This window comes from Vulpes vulpes, chromosome 12, assembly GCF_048418805.1.
Source record: "Vulpes vulpes isolate BD-2025 chromosome 12, VulVul3, whole genome shotgun sequence".
NCBI lineage: Eukaryota > Metazoa > Chordata > Mammalia > Carnivora > Canidae > Vulpes > Vulpes vulpes.
The window spans coordinates 177,358,780-177,383,233 of record NC_132791.1 but is presented as its reverse complement, the minus strand read 5'-3'; the positions used below and the strand labels follow the sequence as shown (position 1 = coordinate 177,383,233).

Here is a 24,454-nt window from a genome sequence, read left to right as displayed (position 1 = left end):
TGATTCCCATAGCAAAAAGATCATAGGCTTTAATGTAAATTCTAAAACTATGTCACTTCTGGAAGAGGGGCACCTAGGTGGCTCAGGGTTTGAGCATCTGCCTTTGGTTCAGGTCGTGATCACTGGGTCTGGGGATTGAGTCCTGCATCAGGCTCCCTGCAGGGAGCCTGCTCTCCCTCTGTCTATGTCTCTGCCTTTCTCTGTGTGTCTCTCATGAATAAATAAATAAAATTTAAAAAGAAAAAGACTTCTGGAAGAGAGCAGGAGAAAATCTTCATGACCTTAGGTTAGGCAAGGATTTTTTTAGAATTGATCCCCAGGCGCATGATTCATAAAAGCAAAAATTGATAAATTGCATTACATCAAAATTTAAAACTCTACTCTTCAAAAGGCATTGTTAAGAAAATGACAAGACGAACTGCGTACAGGTGGAAAATATTTGAAATTATTTATCTGAAAGAGGGCTTGTATGCACAATACACAGAGAACTCTCAAAACTCAATAGCGAAACAAAACAACCAGATTTAAATATGGGCAAAAGGTTTGAACAGACACTTCACCAAAGAAGAGGTATAGATAACAAATGAAATGAAAGGCTACTTGACATTATGATTAAATCATTAAGGAGATGCAGACTAAAGACTCAGTGAGATACCACTCATCATGTGCTTATTAGAATTGCCAAAATTATAAAGCCTGGCCATACCAAATGTTGGCAAGGATATAGAGGACTAGAACTCTTCTATACTCCCAGTGGAATTGAAAATCGCACAACCATTTTGCAAAAACAGTTTGGCAGTTTCTTTAAATGTACACCTACCATATGATGCAGCTATTTTTTCCTAGTTATTTACCCAAGAGAAATTATTATTATTATTATATTTTTTTTTTTTTGCTAAAGATTTTATTAAATTTTTTATTTATTTATTTATTTTTTTTATGATAGTCATACAGAGAGAGAGAAACAGGCAGAGACACAGACAGAGGGAGAAGCAGGCTCCATGCACCGGGAGCCTGATGTGGGATTCGATCCCGGGTCCCCAGGATCGCGCCCTGGGCCAAAGGCAGGCGCCAAACCGCTGCGCCACCCAGGGATCCCTTTTTTTAAAATTTTTATTATTATTATTTTTTATGATAGTCATACAGAGAGAGAGAAACAGGCAGAGACACAGACAGAGGGAGAAGCAGCTAAAGATTTTATTATTTATTCATGAGAGACACACACAGAGAAAGAAGGCAGAAACACAGGCATAGGGAAAAGCAGGCTCCATGCAGGGAGCCTGACATGGGACTCGATCCCCAGTCTCCAGGATCACACCCTGGGCTGGAGGCAGCACTACACCGCTGAGCCACCGCGGCTGCCCTACCCAAGAGAAATTAAAGCATATGTTCAAATAAAGACACCTGAAAGTTCATAGCAGCCTTATTTGTAAATGCCAAAAATGATACACAACTCAACTTTTCATCAACAGGTGAAAAATAAATTATGTTAAATCCATACATTGCAATCATTTTCAACAGTCAAAAGGATGAATTATCAAGACATGCAACTACAGGGATGAATCTCAAAATAATTATATTGAGTAAAAGAAAGCAAACTTTTGTACACCATATGATTTCATTTATATAGAACTTTAAAATATATATTAATCTATAGTGAAAGAAAGCAGATCAGTGGTTGCCTGGTGGGGGGAGTGGAAGGCAGTGATTTTAAAGGAGCATGAGGACACTGGGATTTGATGGGTATATTTGTTATGTTGGTTGTGCTGGTATAAAGATACATCAAAACTTACCAAATTGTACACATTAAGTATTATTGTTTGTGTGACAATAATACCTCAAAAATGCTGTTAAAAATCAGAATTGTGGGGCAGGAGTGGGTTATATGGGCATAATGGAATTTTCTGGCATGATAACGTTTATTATCTTGATGGAGTTTGGGTTACTCGTTTGTGTATACATTTGGCAAAACTCATCAAGTGATATTAAGATTTGTGCATTTCACAACATGGAAAATTTAGCTGCCCACCCTCCCCCACAAAACCCCATAAACAATCACTGAACCCCAGTTCATGACAGAAATGCTGAAGTGTTTAGAAACAAAGTGTACTGATATTTGATATTTTCTTTTAAATGCATGAAAATTAGAATGGATTAGGGACTCCTGGGTGGCTCAGTTGGTTAAGTGTCCAACTCTTGGTTTCAGCTCAGGTCATGATCTCAGGGTTGTGAGATCTAGCCCCGTGACTGGCTCCATGCCAGGTGTGGAGCCTGGTTAAGATTCTCTTCCTCTCCCCCCTCCTGTCCCTCTGGCTCCCCTACTCTTGCTTAGTATGTGCGCATGCACTCTCTCTCTCTCTCTCAAAAAAAAAAAAGTATACAAAGAGACTTGGGTATTTGGGTAAGTATGTGCTAAATATAGTACATTGCCAGGTATAGAGTTTAGGTGAGGGGTTTACAGGTGTTCAGAATATAATTCTACTGACTTTTCAGTGCATTTGAAATTTTTCAAAAATAATGTTAGAGAAAAATTAGGTACAGGGCCTTAGAAGATACCCTGTGCAAGAGCAGGAAGCTGAAGATTAAGTTCCATTAGTTGTCCAGTGACTCCCCCTCGGCCTGTGGGTCTGCCAGAGTATAAATAATAAATCTACAACAAAGACTTTTGTTGCACTCCTACAGCAAAGACAACAAAGGATTTTTTTAAATTATTTATTTATGATAGAGAGAGAGAGAGAGAGAGAGAGAGAGAGAGAGAGGGGCAGAGACATAGGCAGAGGGAGAAGCAGCCTCCATGCACTGGGAGCCCGATGTGGGATTCGATCCCGGGTCTCCAGGATCGCGCCCTGAGCCAAAGGCAGGCACCGAACCGCTGTGCCACCCAGGGATCCCCAACAAAGGATTTTAAAGATAAAAATAGTAGTACCTGATTAGCTCTCGAAAAGAATACTTTTTTTAAAAAAAGTAGGCTCCTGGGCAGCCGCGGTGGTGCAGCGGTTTAGCGCCGCCTTCAGCCCAGGGCGTGATCCTGGAGACTGGGGATCGAGTCCCATGTCAGGCTCCCTGCATGGAGCCTGCTTTTCCCTATGCCTGTGTCTCTGCCTCTCTCTCTCTCTCTCTCTCTCCCTCTCTATGTGTGTGTCTCTCATGAATAAATAAATAAAATCTGAAAGAAAGAAAGAAAGAAAGAAAGAAAGAAAGAAAGAAAGAAAGAAAGAAAGAAAGAAAGGCTCCAGGGCCGCCTGGGTGACTTAGCGGTTGAGCGTCTGCCTTCGGCTCAGGACATGATCCTGGGATCTAGGATCGAGTCCTATATTGGACTCCTTGCATGGAGCTTGCTTCTCCCTCTGCCAAGGTCTCTGCCATTCTCTCTCTCTCTTTTTCTGTGTCTCTCATGGATAAATAAATAAAGTCTTTTTAAAAAATTTAAAAAAAAAGAAAGTAGGCTCCATGCCCAGCCTGGAGCCCAACAGAGGACTTGAACTCATGTCCCTGAGATCAAGAACTGAGCTAAGATCCAGTTTTAGATGCTTAACTGACTGAGCCACGCAGACATCCCCAAAATGATAATTTTAGGTGTTTGACTTGTCATATTTTTTCTCCATGTTTTTATTTATAGAAAAAATATGTTCTGGATTTTTAAAAAATCAAGAATAAGTGAAAAGTTAAAAAATAGAAATCAGCCATAATTTTATTCCCCAGAGATGATTACTAGAATATAAGCTCCAAATGTGTTTTGTCTGTTGTTTCTTCAGTGATTGGAACAATGCCCAGCACATTTGCTGTTGAAAGAGTTGGGATGAGTCCTGGAAAAAAAAACAAAAAACAACATGTAGAGGTGTTAGTGTACCCTACGTAAAGCATATCCCATGAGCAAAGGTGTAAAAATTCAGAACAAATGGGCCACGTGCAGGAGGCACAGGAGATACATCTGAGTCTGGTAGAGCTTAAAATCTGAAATCTCATAGGCTGACATATTGTGTTTGTTCTCTTCAACATTAAAATAATTCTTAGATGCCAATCTTTTAAAAATATGAACAATTTACAGAAAAATATGAATTTTCAGCTTTTTTGGGGGCAAAATAGAAAGCTTTGAAAACACTGGAATCCCATTCCTATGTAATAAAAATAGGCTGGAGTAGATTGGAGGCTGTCCTTCATAAAGTTCATCTGTTCACTGAAGCCCCTTCAGGCTCAACTCACTCATTTATTTATTTATTTTATTTATTCTAATTTTTAAATTTATTTATGATAGTCACACACACAGAGAGAGAGAGAGAGAGGCAGAGACACAGGCAGAGGGAGAAGCAGGCTCCATGCACCAGGAGCCCGATGTGGGATTTGATCCCGGGTCTCCAGGATCGCGCCCTGGGCCAAAGGCAGGCGCTAAAACACTGCACCACCCAGGGATCCCTCAGCTCGCTCATTTAGATTCCTCCCTAGACCCTTTAGGCAACCAGTTTGCAGTCTCTGGTAGGAGAGCTCTTTGACATGATAGTGGAAATTAGGTTCGGGTCAGAGATACAAGGCCAAATGTATGCAGATGTGTTTGGCACCCATTTCTATGGGCAAGAGGAAAGATTGAACAATGTTTGCTCAGTTACTACCCTGTGTAATGCACCTAAATGCACCTAAAAACAGTGGTTTAAGACAACAATTCACTTAGCTCATGATTTTGAATGTGGGCAATTTGGGCTGATTCGGCTGTGTGGTTCTTCTGGTCTCAACTGGACTTGCTCATGTGAAAGCTGCTGGTCTGGCCAGTCTCATGACCTCAGCTGCATCAGGCTGTCTCTCTCTATGTGGTCTCTCATCTTCCAGCACACTAGTCCAGTTTGTTCATGGCTGCTCAGGATTCCAAGAGGACTGGAAGCTTGTGAGGCCTTCTGAAGGGCTAGGCTTAGAACTGGCATATTGTCATTTCTTCTACATTCTATTGGCCAAAGCAAGTCACATTGCCAGCCCAGATTCCAATGATGAGGATGTTGACCCCACTTCCTGATAGGAAAGTCACATTGCCAAGTGGTGTGGATATGTTTTGTAAAATATCTATCACAGTTACTAACAGAGATGTATTTTTGACCCTATCCTTTGGAGTGGGATGGACTCTGCATGACTGGAATTGTTTTCTGTTTGTAAAAAGGAAATGCTGCCTCCCTGAACCCACAAATAACCCCATGCCAAAGGATATGAGACAGAAGGACGCCCAGCTCGTGCCTCCAGGGACACTCCTTAGTTTCCCTTTCAATATATAGCTTTGTAAAAGATCATTTCTTTAAGATTTCTGTGAATGAATAAACAGAAAGTTAGACAGTAGCAGGGAGCTGAGAGCCCAGCTAAAAACACAGACATTTCTACACTGCACGATAATGTAGAAACTGCATTCCCCTTGGTCTGACTGGAGCCTAAACCACCATCTGCACTCATCAGGTTCCTTCTTACTTGGTCAACTTTTAAAATACAACTAACTTGTGGGAGGGGTAAACTCACATGTTGGTGTGAATTAGTCTCCAATATTAGATTCTCTGATACCCTGGATTGTAAAGGAGCCTGGAAGAGTAAGGAAGAAGACAAAGGAGAGTCAGCTACGTAGTAGAAAACGTTATCAGCTTCTTGTCCATCCTAAAGGCTAATTCTTTTTTTTTTTTTTTTAAGATTTTATTTATTTATTCAAGAAACAGAGAGAGGCAGAGACACAGGCAGAGGGAGAAGCAGGCTCCATGCAGGAAACCTGATGTGGGACCCGATCCTGGAGACCCAGGATCACGCCCTGGGCTGAAGACGGCGCTAAACCGCTGAGCCATCCAGGCTTCCCCTAAAGGCTAATTCTTTGGGAAGCACCAATGAGTCTGCTCTTCTGCTCTGTGGCAAAAAGGAGGTTCCTGATAGAAGCCAGGCCATGATTTTGATTTTTCATTCCAAAAAGTAGGGATGGGAGAAGGCTGAGGAATGAGCTACCCTCTGTTAGAATGATTCCCAGTGGACCACCCACCTATCAGAAGGCCTTGAAAGACAGTTGTCATGTCAGAGACTTCTGTAGATAGTGATGACGTCCTTGGAGAGCTGCCTCAAAAGGCTAGGTACTGTCTCTTTATCTCCTTCCTCAAGTCATTCCATCTGCAATAATTAGTATTCTCCACCTCTAGGTCTGTAACTTGAGATACTATCACATGTGTGCCCCAGAATGTATACACAATAATGTTTTTAAAAAATATTTTGTTTATTTATTCATGAGAGACCAGAGAGAGAAAGAGGCAGAGAGAGAAGCAGGCTATGCAGGGAGCCTGACGTGGGACTCGATCTGGGGTCTCCAGGATCACGCGCCCTGGGCTAAAGGCAGCACTAAACCGCTGAGCCACCCAGGCTGCCCCACAATAATGTTTAAAGGGGTGTGGTTCCTAAGAACAAAGTACTGAGACAACTAATATGTTCATCAGTAGTGGGATAGGTAAGTCATAAGTTTGGTCATTTAATGGTTTACTACAGAGCAATGAAAATGAATGAATTAAAACTAGCACATTAGCAAGGATGAATGTTGAATCATAATGGTTAGCAAATGAAGCAAGTTCTAGATGATTATAATATGATATCATTTATCAAAAGTCCTCATATGTGAGAAACCAAATAATGTAATATATCTAGGTTGTAAAACTATAAATTTTTTACAACCAAAGTTAGGACAGCAATTACCTTTGGAGGAAAGGAGAGCATTGTGAAAGGCAAGGAACACATAGGTGGTTTCTGAGTTAATGGCAATTTTCTTTCTATTCCTTAACCAATGAATGGATAGGTGATATTCCTTTACCTGGATTTTTTATTTTATATATATATATTTTAAGATTTTATCCATTTATTTGACAAAGAGAGAGAGCAAGTGAGCACAAGCAGGGGGAGCAGCAGAGGGAGAGGGAGATGCAGACTCTCAGCTGAGCAGGGAGCCCGATGGGGAGCCCCTATCCCAGGACCATGGGATCATGACCTAAGGCAAAGGCAGACACTGACCTACTGAGCCACCCAAGCACCCCTTACTTGGATTTTTTAAAAAAGAAACTTCACATACACATTTTATACACTGCTGCAGTATGATATATATCACGATAAAGGTAAGGAAAACATATTCTGTGCCTTTGAATTCTGTAGTAACTTTATTTATCTATTTATTTATTTTAAGGATTTTATTTATTCATTCATGATAGTCACACAGAGAGAGACAGAGAGGCAGAGACACAGGCAGAGGGAGAAGCAGGCTCCATGCAGGGAGCCCGACGTGGGACTCAATCCTGGGTCTCCAGGATCACACCCCGGGCCAAAGGCAGGCGCCAAACTGCTGCGCCACCCAGGGATCCCTGAATTCTGTAGTAACTTTAATGGAAACACTTCCTCAATCCAGGAATGCTCTTTTGTGTCTGGAGCTTTGTGGAAAGCCTGAGAGATGTGGATCTAGTGGGAGAAGGAGACTGTCCTAGGGAGATGGATGGTGTAAGGGAACTAAGGATAAGCAGCTAATAACGTGGTGAGATGAAAGTCTGAGTAGGGAAAATTATCCAAGGTTCTGGAAGGAAGGAAGGAAGGAAGGAAGGAAGGAAGGAAGGAAGGAAGAAAGGAAGGAAGGAAGAGGAGGGGAGGGGGAGAAGAAAGAAAGACAAAGGGAGAGGGAGGGAAGGAATATATATATATATATACTGCAGTAAAGTAACCTGCCTTTCCAACCTACTTTGGACTAAGCAATGACCTTAGGGTAGGGTTTCTGAACTCCTTTACTAATGATATTTGGGCTGGATAATTTGTTGTAGGGGGGCTCTCCTATGCCTTGTAGGATGTTGAGTAGCATCCTAGATGGCAGTAGCATGCTCAACCCTACCCTATCTCCTCTAAATTGTGAAAATAAAAAATGTCTTTAGACATTACCAAATGTCCCAAGAAGCAAAACCACCCCTGGTTGCAAACTTCAAAGGAAATCTTTCACAAATGTGAAATAACACCTGTGCCTCCTGCTCTTTAGACCAGAAAATTGCCCCCCACCACATTTAACAGAGGGCTGCCTGGAGGACTCATATGCCCAGTAATCATCAGTAATCCCCTGCAACTGAGAAGGGCAGTTATCAACCAGTGGCTTCTGGTGCCAGTCCACTGACACCAGGTGGCAAATCTTAGAATCACAGCCTGGCATGAAAACAATAGCATGGGAGGCTTACAAAGTTGTTCTGGCACTGACAGATCTCTCTGGATGGTGATGGCTGGCATCAGAACTAGAGACTTTAAGTATTGAAGAAACAAGAGCTTCCAGTGACCCCCCTCGACCAGCCCAGGCAGTTGCCCACATTGAATAACAAAGCTCCCAGGACAGCACTGATGGGAATTTCTAGTCTACTGGAAGGGGAACCCAAAGCCAGCACCATCTGAACCAGCCTTCATACTGGTTACCTTCAAACAGGATCTTCTCAGTGATGATTTCCCAGGGAACGATTTCAAAGTTGAAAGAAAACTAAGAAACTGAACAACCATGACCAATTTCCCTTTTTCCATGCTCTTCTATTTCCAGAAAACTCCGTGAATTTTCTGATCACCACCCAATTCCATTCAACAGAGTTGAGTTATGGTGGTCCTCAGAGGTGGGGTTTGACTTAGCTTTTCCTGCCCTGTTCACCTGAATTAGAATCTTCACAAGTGCACGGACATACCTGTAGATTTCAGCTTTTATGACATTTTTATTATACACATTTTCCAGTATCTGAGGTGAGAAGTATGCTGCAGAATTGACTCTATTTGCTTTTTTTTTCCTCTTAATTTCTCAACTGATGGAAGACTGTGATTTGCTCAACTGAAATCCTACAAGCTAGATAGAGCAGGGACTTGCAGAAACAGCACCATCTTGGATGGGGGATAGAAAGCAGGAGTTTGGTGCTACATATGGTTATCAAGGAACACTCTTTTATCTATGGGGTGTATGGCCAGTGGTGTTTACTGTCTGTGTGGCCACTCTAGTGGCTGGAATTATGAATTCTACTTATTATAGTATAGCAGCCACGAGGAACACAAAGAGGTTTCTTTAGCGAAATGGGGCCATGTGGATTGGTTAAGATAGTGGCTATAAAGCACCCATAAGACTTGATGAGTTGTCGTTGTTCTAGTATGACTATATTAGATCCAGGGCTTCCTCAGATGAGGACTCAACTGCATTAAGTGAGGGTGACCAGGGGTACAGAGAGCCACTATGTGGGTTGCCTTCTCTCAGAAGCAAATGAAACAATGACAGAGGGCATCTCCTCATCCCCTCTGTTCTATCTGACCCTACAGGACAGCCAGCCTGTTCCTTTGGATGTTATCTGACAACTATGAGTTACCCTGTTGACCCTTCTTGGCCAACACCATGATTTTCAAAAAGCCACAGCACAACTAATGTTCTCTTTGGTTATTAGCAGCACCAGTCAGAGGGCTGCCAGCCCCAAACTCAGCCAGGAAGGAAGGAAGGAAGGAAGGAAGGAAGGAAGGAAGGAAGGAAGGAATGGTCCCAGGAAAAGGAGTAGACCCAAAGGTGGCTCATCCACCTTTCATTCACACATTTACTGAGCACTGACATCCTCTGACATCTAGCATTGTGCTAGATATCAGAGATGAAGGGCTGAGTAGCACATGTTCCAGGGTGGTGAGGACAAAGTTGGTGGTGTAGACACGGTGGTGTAGACACGGTGGTGTAGTGGTGTAGACACGGTGGTGTAGTGGTGTAGACACGGTGTTTTGAAATCACTTCTATCACACTGGCAAGGGACAAAGGCATCTAAAAGTCGGAAAGAGGGCAGCCCAGGTGGCTCAGCAGTTTAGTGCCGCCTTCAGCCTGGGGTGATCCTGGAGACCCGGGATTGAGCCCCACGTCAGGCTCCCTGCAAGGAGCCTGCTTCTCCCTCTGCCTGTCTCTCTCTCTCTCTCTGTCTCTCTCTGTCTCTCATGAATAAATAAATAAAATCTTTGAAAAAAAGTCAGGAAAGACCTGCCTTGTGTTATTTAAGGGCTGTCCCTGACACTTCATAAGGCTAGAAGAAAACAAGCCATCTGTGGATGACAACGAAAATATTCTCTTAGCATTTGGGAATTGTAGACATCGGGTTAACAAAACCTATTCTTCTTCTGTATGAGGATCTGACCTTCAAGTAATTTTTAAGCCCCATCCTCCTGGGAACCTGATAAAGATGATGGTTATCTATGCTCCCAAGTAATATTACTGATGAAAAAAGATCACTGATTGGTAAATTGCTTATGAATGGGGAAGTGGGGGTGGAGGGTATGGGAACTATAAAGAAATGATAGGGATGCTGGGTACTTTGGCAACTCTTATTATGACACACACCTTGTGGGGACACCTGAAGCTATGCCCACAGAGTTGTTCTAAGAGAATATTGACTCCTGTGGGTCACATGTCTTCTAGGCCTGTATAGCCCCACACCCACCTGAGGGGAGCCTCTTTCTGCAGTACCTGGGGCAAGAGCAAAGAGAATATCTCCTGGATGACAGTGGGAACAGCTGTAGGGACCCCCACAGGAGAGAGGGATGTGCTGGCAAGCTGTGTATCCTGCATGATGCCCTTCTATGTGACCCTGCATGCCAAATGGTGGTTTATGGTAGTCCCGTGAGTCTGTATGCCTAAGAAGATCCCCTGGAGGGTGTTGCAGGGACACAGAAGTGTCCAGACATTTCAGTGGAAATGACTCTTAGCTTATCCCTACTAGGTAGGTAGTGTGGGAAGAGCTGGCATCAGAACAGCAGGCAGGATTGGGTCTGTCCTGTGATGAGCACATGGAAAGCTGTCCAGGCAGGTGTAGAGGTGAGCCCAAAGTCGAAGAGTCCCCTGGAAGGCCACACTCACCTTCATTTTGTAGCCACCAGTTACCAGCAAGCTCAAGCTCCTGATGTTTCTATGCTGTTCTGCAGGTGTTTTCAAATGGTGCAATCTGACACAATGAAAGACAGGGAGCATCAGTGACCTCTGCACAGACTTTCTTGGGGGGCTTGACAGTCATTACAGGATAATAAGGTTGGGTAGCATCATGCTTTCCTCTTGGTAACTATCCATGGATTGATAGGGAAAGCAGGTTGCAGCAGCAAGATTGGACAGTTGTGTGCATGATATTCAGCAGACCTAAGATGCGACTTAAGTGTCCATTGGACAAGTGGTGACCCTTGTGAAGTGTGTGCGACCTGATACTAGAGGTCACTTTAGGCAGGGCAGGGTGAAGGTGCCTGTCTGGGGCTCTGCCTGGGAAGCACTGGACAGATCGAAGTGTTCTAAGGCATGGCTGGACAGTTGGAACATGCCTACAAGCCTTCTAGTTGAAACAGAATGTGAATCTGAGGTTTCCATCAACTTGGTAGGTGGTAAGTGCTTTGGATTAATGGTGATCCTGCATCCCAATTTGTGGGACTTAGGCTGGGTTCTCCCAGAAGCAGATCATGAGCCAAGGTTTTGGGTACAAGTGATTTATCAAGAAGGTATTCCATTCCCAGGGGAAACTGGCAAAGGAGTCAGGGGAGCAGCACAGAGGAGGAGAAAAAATCAAGCGGTGTAATTTCAGGTGAAGTTCTAGCCTCAGCCTAATCCACTAGGGACTTCTGGGGGATAATTACCCCTCAGGGCTTGTTTCTGCATGAAGCAGAGGAGCTGGACTTATGTACTTACACCAGATGTTCAATGGCCATGGGCTGAAGGCGAGGGGGCCTGGGACAGTGACAGACGAATATGAAATTATGAACATAAAATCCATTAAGGCAAAGGGACTTCAGTGCTCTTGGATATTCCTCTGTAGATGGGAGCCTTCAGCTAGCAGCAAAGCATGCAGTTTGGGGGTTGAGCATGCAGAGCTAGCAGAGAGGCTCCCTGGATGGGGTACTAACAGTGTCTCTTGCAGTCCAAAATTACTTCTATTTTATAAAAATATTTGTTTATTGGGCAGCCTGGGTGGCTCAGCGGTTTAGCACCTGTCTTCAGCCCAGGGCGTGATCCTGGAGACCCGGGATCAAGTCCCAAGTCGGGCTCCCTGCATGGAGCCTGCTTCTCCCTCTGCCTGTGTCTCTGACTCTCTCTCTCTCTCTCTCTCTCTCTCTCTCAAGAATAAATAAATAAAATCTTTAAAATATATTTGTTATTTATTTCAGAGAGACATATGAGTGGGGAGAGGGGCAGAGGGAGAGTATCTCAAGCAGCCTCCATACCCAGTGTGGAGCCTGATGCAGTGCTTGATCCCATGACTGAGATCACGACCTGAGCTGAAACCAAGAGTCAACCCACTGAGCAACCCAGGTGCCCTGAAAATTACTTCCCATAAAGCCAATCAGTGCAAAACAAACAAACAAACAAACAAACAAACCCGTACTAGTGTAGAGAGTCAAGAAGAATAAACTTTATTTCAGTAAATAGCCAAGACAGTATTGTCAAACATATGGGATAAGTGGCAAGTAAGATGAGATACTGAGAGAAAATTGTTCTCCCTTCAATTTATTCTAGTCTCTCTTTCAAGGAGAAAGTCTCAGTTTGGTGTCAGGTGTCTTTAAAACCTCTTTAAATCTGCTAATATTTCCTTTGCACAAAGAGAATGTGGGTCTGAACTATTGGGCAGGCAGCATCATCTAGCCAGAATTTAATAACATGGTTTTGGTTTCATTTGTGGCCACTTATTCTGTTTTCCAAATTATAGTAGTAATAGAAAATACCATTTTCTTTTACTTTATTTAGGTTTTTAAAAAGTGAGATCATTTATTTATTTATTTTTAAGTCTGGCAACCTTGCCTGTGGGGCCCACTGTGGGCATTAAATAGTTAACTGCCTCAGTCACCCATGGGGCTGTTTTGTTATGCTTATTACTTTCATAGTCTTCTTCTAAAAAAAGATTTTATTTATTTATTCATGAGACACACACACACACACACACACACAGAGAGAGAGAGAGAGAGAGAGGAAGAGACACAGACAGGCAGAGGGAGAAGCAGGCTCCCTGCAAGGAGCCCGATGTGGGACTTGATCCTGGATCCCAGGATCATGCCCTGAGCCCAAGGCAGACACTCAATCGCTGAGCCATCCAGGCATCCCCAAAGTGAGCTCATTTAAAGAAAAATATTCATCATCATGCTGGCAGTATGGTGGATATGTTAAAATCCATGTAAGTGGTCTATGTGTGACCGGCCTTTTGGGATCCTTGGGCTAGAGGCACCATAGAATATGCATGTGAGAGTAGGTCAAGTTGCCAGATAAAATACAGGTCATCCAGTTGATCTGGAAGTTTGGATAATCATTAATTTTTTTTTTACTAAAAAAATTATGTATTATCTGAAACTGTGTATATCTGAAATTTTAGCAAAAGTATGTCTCATGTAATATTTGGGACATAGTTATACTAAAAAATTATTCATTGCTTCTTTGGAATTCAAATTTAACTGAGTATCTTGTATTTTTATTTGTTAAATCTGACAACCTTTTTTAAAAAAATTTTTATTTATTTATTTTTTATTTATGATAGGCACACAGTGAGAGAGAGAGAGAGAGAGGCAGAGACATAGGCAGAGGGAGAAGCAGGCTCCATGCACTGGGAGCCCGACGTAGGATTCGATCCCGGGTCCCCAGGATCATACCCTGGGCCAAAGGCAGGCGTCAAACCGCTGCACCACCCAGGGATCCCAAATCTGGCAACCTTAAGAGCAAGCCCTAACTCCACAAGAACAGCCACAGACATCAAATTCCACCCTCAATTCTGTGAGCTGGTGCTCCCTGGGTTAAGCCTCCTTTTCCCTCCTGCCTAAGGGGTTATAATCAGAATAAGTAATAAAAACCACTTATGGAAAGGGAGGCAGCCTGGGGCTTCCAGCCTGTTCTCTCATCATCTCTAGGATTATCGGTAGGGGAGACAGACTTATTCTGTTCTTGGCATCCTTTCACTCCACCTGTTACCTTACAAGCCTATGGCTGCCCTCAGGACCAGGACAATGCCCACAGCAAATATGAGGTCCCTTTCCTAAACCAGCAGTTCCTCAGGGTCCCAAGTTCAGAGGATTCCATGATGTTGGAGAATTGGGGCAGGTTCACTCATGGAAAGGGACCAAACATTTGAAGGCCTAGCCTCACTCAAAGGCCCTATTCTCTGCAGCCCTCCTCCCTCTCTCTACAGGACAGATTTGGCTCTGCTGTGCTTCTCCATCTTTGTCTCACATTTTTGCCCCCCAACCTCCCTGAATGGGTCAAGTACCCACAGAGTTCCCATACCTCTTCATTGTAGTATTTGTTTATTTGCCATGTCATAATTCTACTCCTCTCTTAGTTATTTTCATATTGTTTCCCCCACTCAACTGTATCCCCAAGAAGGTAGAGTCTGTTGTATTCACGCAGTGCTCACAAGGAACTCTGTAAAGACGCGTAGGAGGAATGAATGATGCTCAGGCTGTGGGGACTGGTGAGGGGCTTGGGCCAGAAGTCGAGGTCTCAGGTCATGGGCCTGAGATAAAAAAAACTGATACACATAGGACGCATCGGTGGCTCAGTGGATTAGGTGTCCAACTCTTGATTTCATGTCTTAATCTGAGTCATGAGTTCAAGCCCCCCGTTGGACATCACACTGGGTGTAGAGCCTACTTAAAAAAAAAAAAAAGAAAGAAATAACTGACACATACAAAGTGAGTCAGTCCCCTCAACCATGGTTCGGAGAATAAACAACACTGGAAGCTTTCCTGTAGGCTGGAATTCTGTGCTCCAAAATCAGGTCACTGGAGGCTGTGGAGAAACTTCCAGAGGGAATAAGATAAGAGTTGCTCTGTTCTCTCTGTAGACAAGAGCAGCAATAATAATAATAATAATAATAATAATCAGCAGAAGAGGCCATACGAAGAGAGAAAATCAGCCACATTAAAATATAATATTTAAAAAGAAACTGACACATGAGGTTCTTGGTAAAGGGACAGATTAATTTAGTTTTTAGGTTTGATCTGCACTAATAACGATCAAGGGGAGATTCCTTGTTCAGGCCAGTCAGCTTTTTAAAAAAAATTTCTTTCTTTCTTTCTTTCTTTCTTTCTTTCTTTCTTTCTTTCTTTCTTGTAATCTATATACCAAACGTGGGCCTTGAACTGACAACCTTGAGATCAAGATTCATAGGCTCTCTCAACTGAGTCAGCCAGGCACTCCTGGCCAGTCAGCTTTATAATTTTTTTTAAAGCTTTATAATGTTTTATAGCAGCAAAACATTATATGTTTTAATTAATTAATTAATTAATTAATTAATTAATTAATTAATGTATTTATTCATGAGAGACGTAGAGGCAGAGACACAGGCAGAGGGAGAAGCAAGCTCCCTACAAGGAGCCTGATGGGGGACTCGATCCCGATCCCGGGATCACACCCTGAGCCGAAGGCAGACGCTCAATCACTGAGCCACCCAGGTGTCCCTATTTATTTTTAAAAAAAAAATATTTTATTGATTCATGAGAAAGAGAGAGAGAGAGAAAGGCGCAGAGACACAGGCAGAGGGAGAAGCAGGCTCCATGCAGGGAGCCCGACGCGGGACTCCATCCCAGGTCTCCAAGATCACGCCGGGGGTGGAAGGCCGACGCTCAGCCGCTGAGCCATCCAGGGATCCCCTATATGTTTCAATATATATAACAAAACATCCTCCAGGCCAGCACTGAACAAGAACCCCCTTGGCTCCCAGTGGACTGGCAGGAAGAGACTTGGCCAGGTTAGCGCAAACTAGCCCTTAGGCTAAAGCCAAATTCAAGTCCTCCTCTCCTGAAAGTAGATGGGAACCTGTATCCTAGAATGCAAAAAAATTTAAAGAGAGTGATAATGATAACACTGTATAGATCCTATCCTTTTCCAGTTATTCTTGAAAAATGCAATGCATTATAACACATAAGACATATGACAGACCACCAGAAAGAAGCCTGACCAACCCCAGAAGCACCCTTTACCCATTTTATCAATGCAAATCCCAAATAGTCACAGGATTTTGGGATAATCAAATTTCTTCATGATTCTGGTCTCATTATTGAAAGTATGCCTCACTATTCTATGAGGGTTAAAAGGGGAAACTAGGATTTTGGGACTAGAAGGTGCCTGAGAGAACCCTTAGTGTAATGCCTGCCTATGTTTGGGTGGTGTGTGAGGGACTATCAGCATCCCTGAGGTGAGAACTGGTGCCATGTTGAGCTCAGTCACTGATGACAGAGTGTGGAATCCTTTGGATATATTTGGCAACAGATTTAGCATGTGCAATGCGTGCTACAACATAAATTTATCTTGAAAATATCATGCTAAGTGAAAGAAACCAGACACAAAAGGCCACTCATTGTATTGCTCCATTTATATGAAATGCCTGAACAGACCACTCTATTGAGAAGCATATTGGTGGTTGCTTAGGGCTAGAGATGGAGGGGATGGGAACAAGTGGGGAATGACTGCTAATGGGCATAGGGTTTCTTCTGGGGATGATAAAAATGTTTTAAAATTACATTATGGTGATGGTAGCACAACTCTGTTAATGTATTAAAAGCCATTAAATTGTACACTTAAATGGGTGAATCTTACGGTACGTAAATGATAATCTCAGAAAGCTGTTAAAAATAATGCAATCACAATCAAAATCTCAGTGTGTGTTTTGAAGAGTGTGATAAAATTTCCTCTGATACTTACTCAACTGAGTCAACCTGAGAAAGAAGAGTCAGGAGGTAGATGTCTTACCAGCTATTGAGAATGATTACAAAGTTATAATAAAAAACAAAACAAAAACAAAACACACTGTGTTTTGGGTGCAAAGACAGGCAAATTGACCAGTTGAGCAGATTAGAGAGATCAGAGTCAGATCCATGTCTAAATAGAAACTTCATATACAGTAAATGTGGCACACAAATCAATGGGGAAGGACATTTAATGGATACTGTCAAGAAAATGGACTCACTGTTATGGATAAAAATAAAATGAGGCCTTGCACATTATCACATACAAAGATGGATTCCAGGAGGATTAAAGTCTAAACGTGAAAAATAAAACCATAAAATCAAGAGAAGGAAATTTAGACTCCATTTGCAAACTAGGGGTGGGAAAGGGCATCTTAAGAGCACAAATATTGGGCAGCCCTGGTGGCGCAGCGGTTTAGCGCCACTTGCAGCCTGGGGCGTGATCCTGGAGACCCGGGATCAGGTCCCACATTGGTCTCCCTCCCTGGAGCCTGCTTCTCCCTCTGCCTGTGTCTTTGCCTCTCTCTCTCTCCCTCTTTCTCTCTCTCTCTCTCGTAAATAAAATCTTAAAAAAAATAAAAATTAAAAAAAGAGCACAAATATTAAGGTAAAATTCTGGTAGGTTAAAACACATCAAAATTTAAGCTGTTTGATAATGGACACCTTGGAAAAGTTAAAATACAGTTAGTATAATGAGAAAAGACCTTTGAAATATCTAAAGCTGATAAGGGATTGATTTCCACAATATATGAGGATCTTCTACATGTTGACAAGACAAAGACAGCAGCTGGAATGAAAAAAGGACAGAGGATATGATACATATAATCTTCCTTATTGTTTACACCAATTTGAATCATGTTTGCTGTACTTGCAACTAAAGGCAACTGGGTTCAGTAATGAATGGTTATAATGATGATCATAAATCTCTCTATTCACCCACCACATGCTAAAAGCTTTGGAACCATGAACTTACCACAGTTACCTTCATTTTATAGATGAAGATACTGAAGTTCAGAGATATTATTTAAATAAGCACAAGGCCATGGAAAAGTTTGCAAAGGACTTTGAAACCAGTTAATTTCAGCAAGAGGCAAGATGGTGGAAGAGTAGGGGTCCTCGTTTCATCTGGTCCCCCAAATTACCTAGGCAACTTTCAAACCATCCTGAACACCTATGAATTCAACCTGAGATGTAAAGAAAGAACAGCTGGAACTCTACAAATAGAAAAGTGACTACTCCTTGCAAGCCATTCTGCACTAGACAAAATGATCAGAAGGAAGAATTCACCACAAAAGAAAGAACCAGAGGCAATACTCTCTGCCACAGATCTAATAATGGATTTAAGTAATATGTCAGAGATAAAATTCAGGATAACAATTATAAAAATAATTAATTGGACTTTAAAAAGTATAAAAGACTCTAGAGAACCTCTTATTGCAGAAATGAGATCTAATCAGGGTGAAATTAAAAATACTCTAGCTGAGATGCAGTCTAAACTGGATGCTCTAACAGCTAGGGTAAATGAGGTAGAAGAGAGAGCAAGTAACATAGAAGACAAGTTGATGAAAAGGAAGGAAGGTGAGGAAAAGAGAGAAAAACAACTAAGAGCCCATGAGGAGAGGCTCCAAGAATTAAGTAATAATATGAAAAAGAATAACATGTGTATTATTGGGATTCCAGAGGACATAAGAGAGAAAGAGAAGACCAGAAGGTATGTTTGAACAAATCATAGCTGAGAACTTCCCTGATCTGGGGAAGGATACAGACATTCATATCCAAGAGATAGAGAGGACTTCTTCCAAAATCACCAAAAACTGATCAACACCCTGACATATAATGGTGAAGCTTGCAAATCTCAGAGATAAAGAGAAAATCCTAAAAGCAGCTTGAGACAAAAGATTCCTAATATATAGGGATAGAAATATCAGATTAACAGCAGACCTATCCACAGAGACCTGGCAGGCCAGAAAGGGCTGGCATGATATATTCAGGGTATTATTTGACAAAAACATGCAGTCAAGAATACTTTATCCAGCAAGGCTCTCATTCAGAATAGAAGGCAAGATAAAGAGCTTCCAAGATAGGCAGAAACTGAAAGAATATGCGACCACCAAACCAGCTCTGCAAGAAATATTAAGGAAGACCCTGTAAGTGAAGAGGGAGCCCAAAGAAACAGAGACAATCTGCAGAAACAGGAATTGTACAGGTAATACAATGACACTAAATCCATATATTCCAATAGTTACTCTGAACATGAATGGGCTAAATGCTCCAGTCATGAGACATAGGGTATTAGACTGGATGAAAAAGCAAGACCCATCTATATACTGTCTACAAGAGACTCACTTTAGACCTAAAGACACCTTCAGACTGAAAATGAGGGGGTGGAGAACCATTTACCCTGCAAATAGACCTCAAAAGAAAGCTGAGGAAGCAATCCTCATATCAGATAAGTTAGATTTTAAACTAAAGACTGTAGTAAGAGATAAAGAGGAACACAATATCATACTTAAAGGGTCTATTCAACAAGAAGACCTAACAATTATGAATATTTATGCCTCCAATGTGGGAGCAGCCAATTATATCAACCAATTAATACCCAAAGTAAAGAAACACATAGATAATAATACATTAATAGTAGGAGACTTCCACACTCCACTCTCAGCAAAGTATAGATCTTCTAAGCAGAAGATCACCAAAGAAACACGGTCTTTGAATAATATACTGGACCAGATGGATTTCATGGCTCTATATAGCACATTCTATCCTAATCCAACAGAGGACACATTCTTCTCAACTGCACATGGAACTTCTCCAGAATAGATCACATCCTGGGTCACAAATCAGGTCTCAACTGATACCAAATATTGATATTATTCCCTGCATATTTTCAGACCACAATGCTTTGAAATAAGAACTCAATAACAAGAAGAAATTTGGAGGTTAAAGAGCATCCTACTAAAAAATGAATGGGTCAAGTAGGAAATTAGAGAATTAAAAAGATTCATACAAATTAACGAAAATGAAAGCACAACTGTTGAAAATCTTTGGGATACAGCAAAGGCAGTCCTAAGAGGGAAGTACATTTCAATGCAAGCCTCTCTCAAAAAAATTGGAAAAATCTCAAATACACAAGCTAAACTTACATCTAAAGGAATGGAGAAAGAACAGCAAATATGCCTCAACCAAGCAAGAGAAGAGAAATAATAAAGATTAGAGCAGAACTCAATGAAATAGAGACCCAGAACTGTAGAAGAGATGAATAAAACTAGAAGCTGGTTCTTTGAAAGAATTAATAAGATAGTTAAACCCCTCGCCAGATTTATTAAAAAGAAAAAAGACTCAAATTAATAAAATCATGAATGAAAGAGGAGAGATCACAACCAATACCAAGGAAATACAAATGATTTTAAGAATGTATTATGAGGGATGCCTGGGATGCTCAGTGGTTTGGTGCCTGCCTTTGGCCCAAGGGCGTGATCTTGGGTTCTGGGATTGAGTCCCACATCAGGCTCCCTGTGTGGAGCCTGCTTCTCCCTCTGCCTATGTCTCTGCCTCTGTGTGTCTCTCATGAATAAATAAATAAAATCTTGAAAAAAAAAAAAGAATTAGCCTTTAGGATGGACAAGAAGCTGACAACATTTTCTACTAGAATGTATTATGAGCAACTATATGCTACCTGGAAGAAATAGATACAGTCCTGGAAACCAAAACTGAACAGGAAGAAATAAAAAATCTAAACAGACCCATAGCCAGTAAGGAAATTGAAGCAGTCATCAAAAACCTCCCAAGGAACAAAAGTCTAAGGCCAGATGTCATCCCTGGAGAATTCTACCAAACATTTAAAGAAGAAATAATACCTATTCTACGAAAGCTCTTTCAAAAGATAGAAATAGAAAGAAAACTTCCAAACTCATTCTATAAGGCCAGTATTACCTTGATCCTAAACCCAGAAAAAGATCCTACCAGAAAGGAGAATTACAGACCAATATCCCTGATGAACACAGATGCAAAAATTCTCACCAAGATACTCACCAATAGGATCCAACACTACATTAAGAAGATTATTCACCACGACCAACTGGGATTTATCCCATGACCCTGGGATACAAAAGTGGTTCAACATTTGTAAAGCACTCAATGTGATAGATCATATTAATGAAAGAGAAGACAAGAGCCATATAATCCTCTCAATTGATGCAGAGAAAACATTTGACAATATACAGTATCCTTTCCTAATTAAAACTTTTCAAAGTGTAGGAATAGAGGGAACATATCTCAATATCATAAAAACTGTCTATGAAAAGCCCACAGTGAATATAATTTTCAATGGGGAAAAACTGAGAGCTTTTCCCCTAAGATCAGGAACACAACAGGGATGCCCACTCTCACTGCTGTTGTTCGATATAGTAATAGAAGTCCTAGCCTCAGCAATCAGACAACAAAAAGAAATAAAAGGCATTCAAATCACAAAGAAGTAAAACTCTCATTCTTCACAGATAATATGATACTGTATACAGAGCACCCAAAAGACTTCACACCAAGATTGCTAGAACTCATACAGTAATTTAGCAACGTGGCAGGATACAAAATCAATGCACAGAAATCAGTTGCGTTTCTATACATTAACAATGAGACTGAAGAAAGAAATTAAGGAATTGATCCCATTTACAATTGCACCAAAAACCATACGATACCTAGGAATAAACCTAACCAAAGATGTAAAAAGGATCTGTACTCTAAAAACTTATGAAAGAAATTGAGGAAGACACAGAGAGATGGGAAACCACTCCATGCTCATGAATTGGAAGGATAAATATTGTGAAAATGTCTATGCTGTCCAAAGCAATTTATACATCCAGTGCAATCCCTATCAAAATACCATGGACTTTCTTCGCAGAGTTGGAATAACCCTAAGATTTGTATGGAACCAGAAAAGACCCTGAATAGCCAGAGGAATGTTGAACAGGAAAACCAAAGCTGGGGGCATCACAATGCCTGATTTCAAGCTGTATTACAAAGCTGTGATCATCAAGAAAGTATGGTACTGGCACAAAAACAGACACATAGATCAATGGAGCAGAATAGAGAAACCAGAAATAAACTGTCAACTCTATGGCCAACTCATCTTCAACAAAGTAGGAAAGACATCTGATGGAAAGAAGACAATCTTTTCAATTAAATGGTGTTGGGAAAATTTGACAGCCACATGCAGAAGAATGAAACTGGACCATTCTCTTATACCATACACAAAGATAAACTCAAAATGGTTGAAAGATCTAAATGTGAGACAAGAACCCATCAAAATCCTAGAGGAGAAAACAGGTAGTAACCTTTTTGAACTCGGCCACAGCAACTTCTTCCAAGATATATTTATAAAGGCAAGGGAAACAAAAGCAATAATGAACTATCGGGACTCCATTAAGATAAAAAAACAAAAAACAAAAAACAAAAAACAAAAAACAAAACAAAACAAAAAAAACAAACAAACCTTCTGCACAGCAAAGGCAACAGTCAACAAAACCAAAAGGCAACTTACAGAATGGGAGAAGATATTTGCAAATGACATATCAAATAAAGGGCTAGTATCCAAGATCTATAAAAAATTTATCAAACTCAACACCCAAGAAACAAACAATCTAGTCAAGAAATGGGCAGTAGACATGAACATATATTTCTCCAAAGAAGACCTACACATGGCCAAAAAAGCACATGAAAAAAATGCTCCACATCACTTGCCATCAGGGAAACACAAATCAAAACTACAAGGAGATACCACTTTACACCGGTGAGAATGGCTAAAATTAACAAGACAGGAAACAATGAATGTTGGCAAGGGTGTGGAGAAAGGGGAACCCTCTTGCTGCTGGTGGGAATGCAAGCTGGTGCAGCCACTCTGGAAACAGTGTGGAGGTTCTTCGAGAAGTTAAAAATAAAGCTACCCTATGACCCAGTAATTGTGCTTCTAGGTATTTACCCCAAAGATACAGATGCAGTGAAATAACAGGACACCTGCACCCCGATGTTCACAGCAGCAATGTCCACAGTAGCCAAACTGTGGAAGGAACCATGATGATCCAGATGAATGGATAAAGAAGATTGTGGTGTATAAACACACACACTCACACACACTCACACACACACACACACACACATATATACACATACACACATATACACAATGGACTATTACTCAGCTATCAGAAAGGATGAATACTATTTACATTAACTATGTACTATTTACATTACTATAATGTACTATTACATTATTAGTACATTAATTAATGTATTATAATGTATTATATAATTATAATACATTATGTATTACATAATGTACTATTTACATTAACATGGATGGAACTGTTATTCCATAGTAAGGGTTTTATACTAGGTGAAATAAGTCAATTGGAGAAAGACAATTATCATATGGTTTCACTCATATGTGAGATATAAGAAATAGTGAAAGGGACAATAAGCAAAGGAGGGAAACTGAGTGGGGAAAAATTAGAAAGACAACCACAAGAGACTCCTAACTCTGGGAAGCAAACAAAAGGTTGCAGAAGGGGAGGTGGGTGGAGGGGATGGGGTAACTGGGTGACGAGCATTAAGGAGGGCACATAATGAGATGAGCACTGGGTGTTATACTGGGTGTATTTTGGCAAATTGAATTTAAATTTGAAATAAACTAAGTTTCAACAGTTAGATGAAGTAAGTAGGACAAGTATTATTGCCATTTTATAAATTGAATGACAGTTTGGTAAAGGTAATTGGTCTGAAACCCAAATCTGCCTTTAAAGCCTGAGTAAGAAACTAGCAGAAGTGAAACCAAATAAGCAACCTGATTGATACACTTTTGTTTTTGTTGCCATAGTTGTACTGATATAGCAAAGGAAGTAATAGGTATTAGGGCCTATCTTAAAAGATTCAGTGGATCTGGGCTACCCAGCTATTCCCAGTTGCTAAGCAGATTCCTTCAAGGTCATTTCTTGGGACTCATTAGGGCACTGGGATTTACACCTTTTTCTGGTCCAGTGGACTCACAAGCAGATGTGAGAGTGCTGCTCAAGGAATCTTGTGTATTTCAGCTTTCTAGCTCCAGCCTCATCAAAAAGCTATACCTCAACAATAACTAACCATAAACGATAATGGGAAAAAATATTCCACTCATCCAAGGGGCAATGCAAAACAATAAATTTTACAAGCATGGTATGAGGAAAACCACACAAAACAAAGTTCAAAGAAAGGAGATTAAAAATGACCAACCTCAAATTGAATTTAAATTTAAGGGCAGCCCGGGTGGCACAGCGGTTTAGAGCTGCCTTCAGCCCAGGGCCTGATCCTGGAGACCCGGGATCGAGTCCCGCGTCGGGCTCCCTGCATGGAGCCTGCTTCTCCCTCTGTCTGGGTCTCTGCCTCTCTCTTTGTGGGTCTCTCATGAATAAATAAATACAATCTTTAAAAACAAAATAAATTTAAAAAATGTCGGGGGCACCTGGGCAGCGGTGGAGGGGGCGCGCCTGCACTGCCCTGGAGGAGGTTCTGGGTCGAGCTGGGTCCTGATTTCACAATATATTACAAAGCAACAGCAATCAAAACATTATGGTACTGAATAATGGCCAACATACAGACCAATGGAACAGAACAGAGAGCCCAGAAATAAATCCACATGTATACAGTCATCTGATCTTTGACAAGGGTGCCAAGAATACAAACTTGGGCAAGGATAGTTTCTTCAACAAACAGTGTT

The 24,454-nt window shown here is 41.3% G+C and overlaps 1 protein-coding gene across 1 annotated transcript in view; it reads right to left on the bottom strand.

Moving 5' to 3' along the window:
* Positions 1-10,917: 10,917 nt before the first annotated feature.
* FA2H (fatty acid 2-hydroxylase) overlaps positions 10,918-24,454 on the bottom strand; it is a 67,184-nt gene continuing 53,647 nt past the window's right edge. The window contains exon 7 of the mRNA XM_072731533.1: positions 10,918-10,946. Within this exon, the coding sequence (XP_072587634.1) occupies positions 10,933-10,946 (14 nt within the window). The 3' untranslated portion in view covers positions 10,918-10,932. The remainder of the gene's footprint in view (positions 10,947-24,454) is intronic.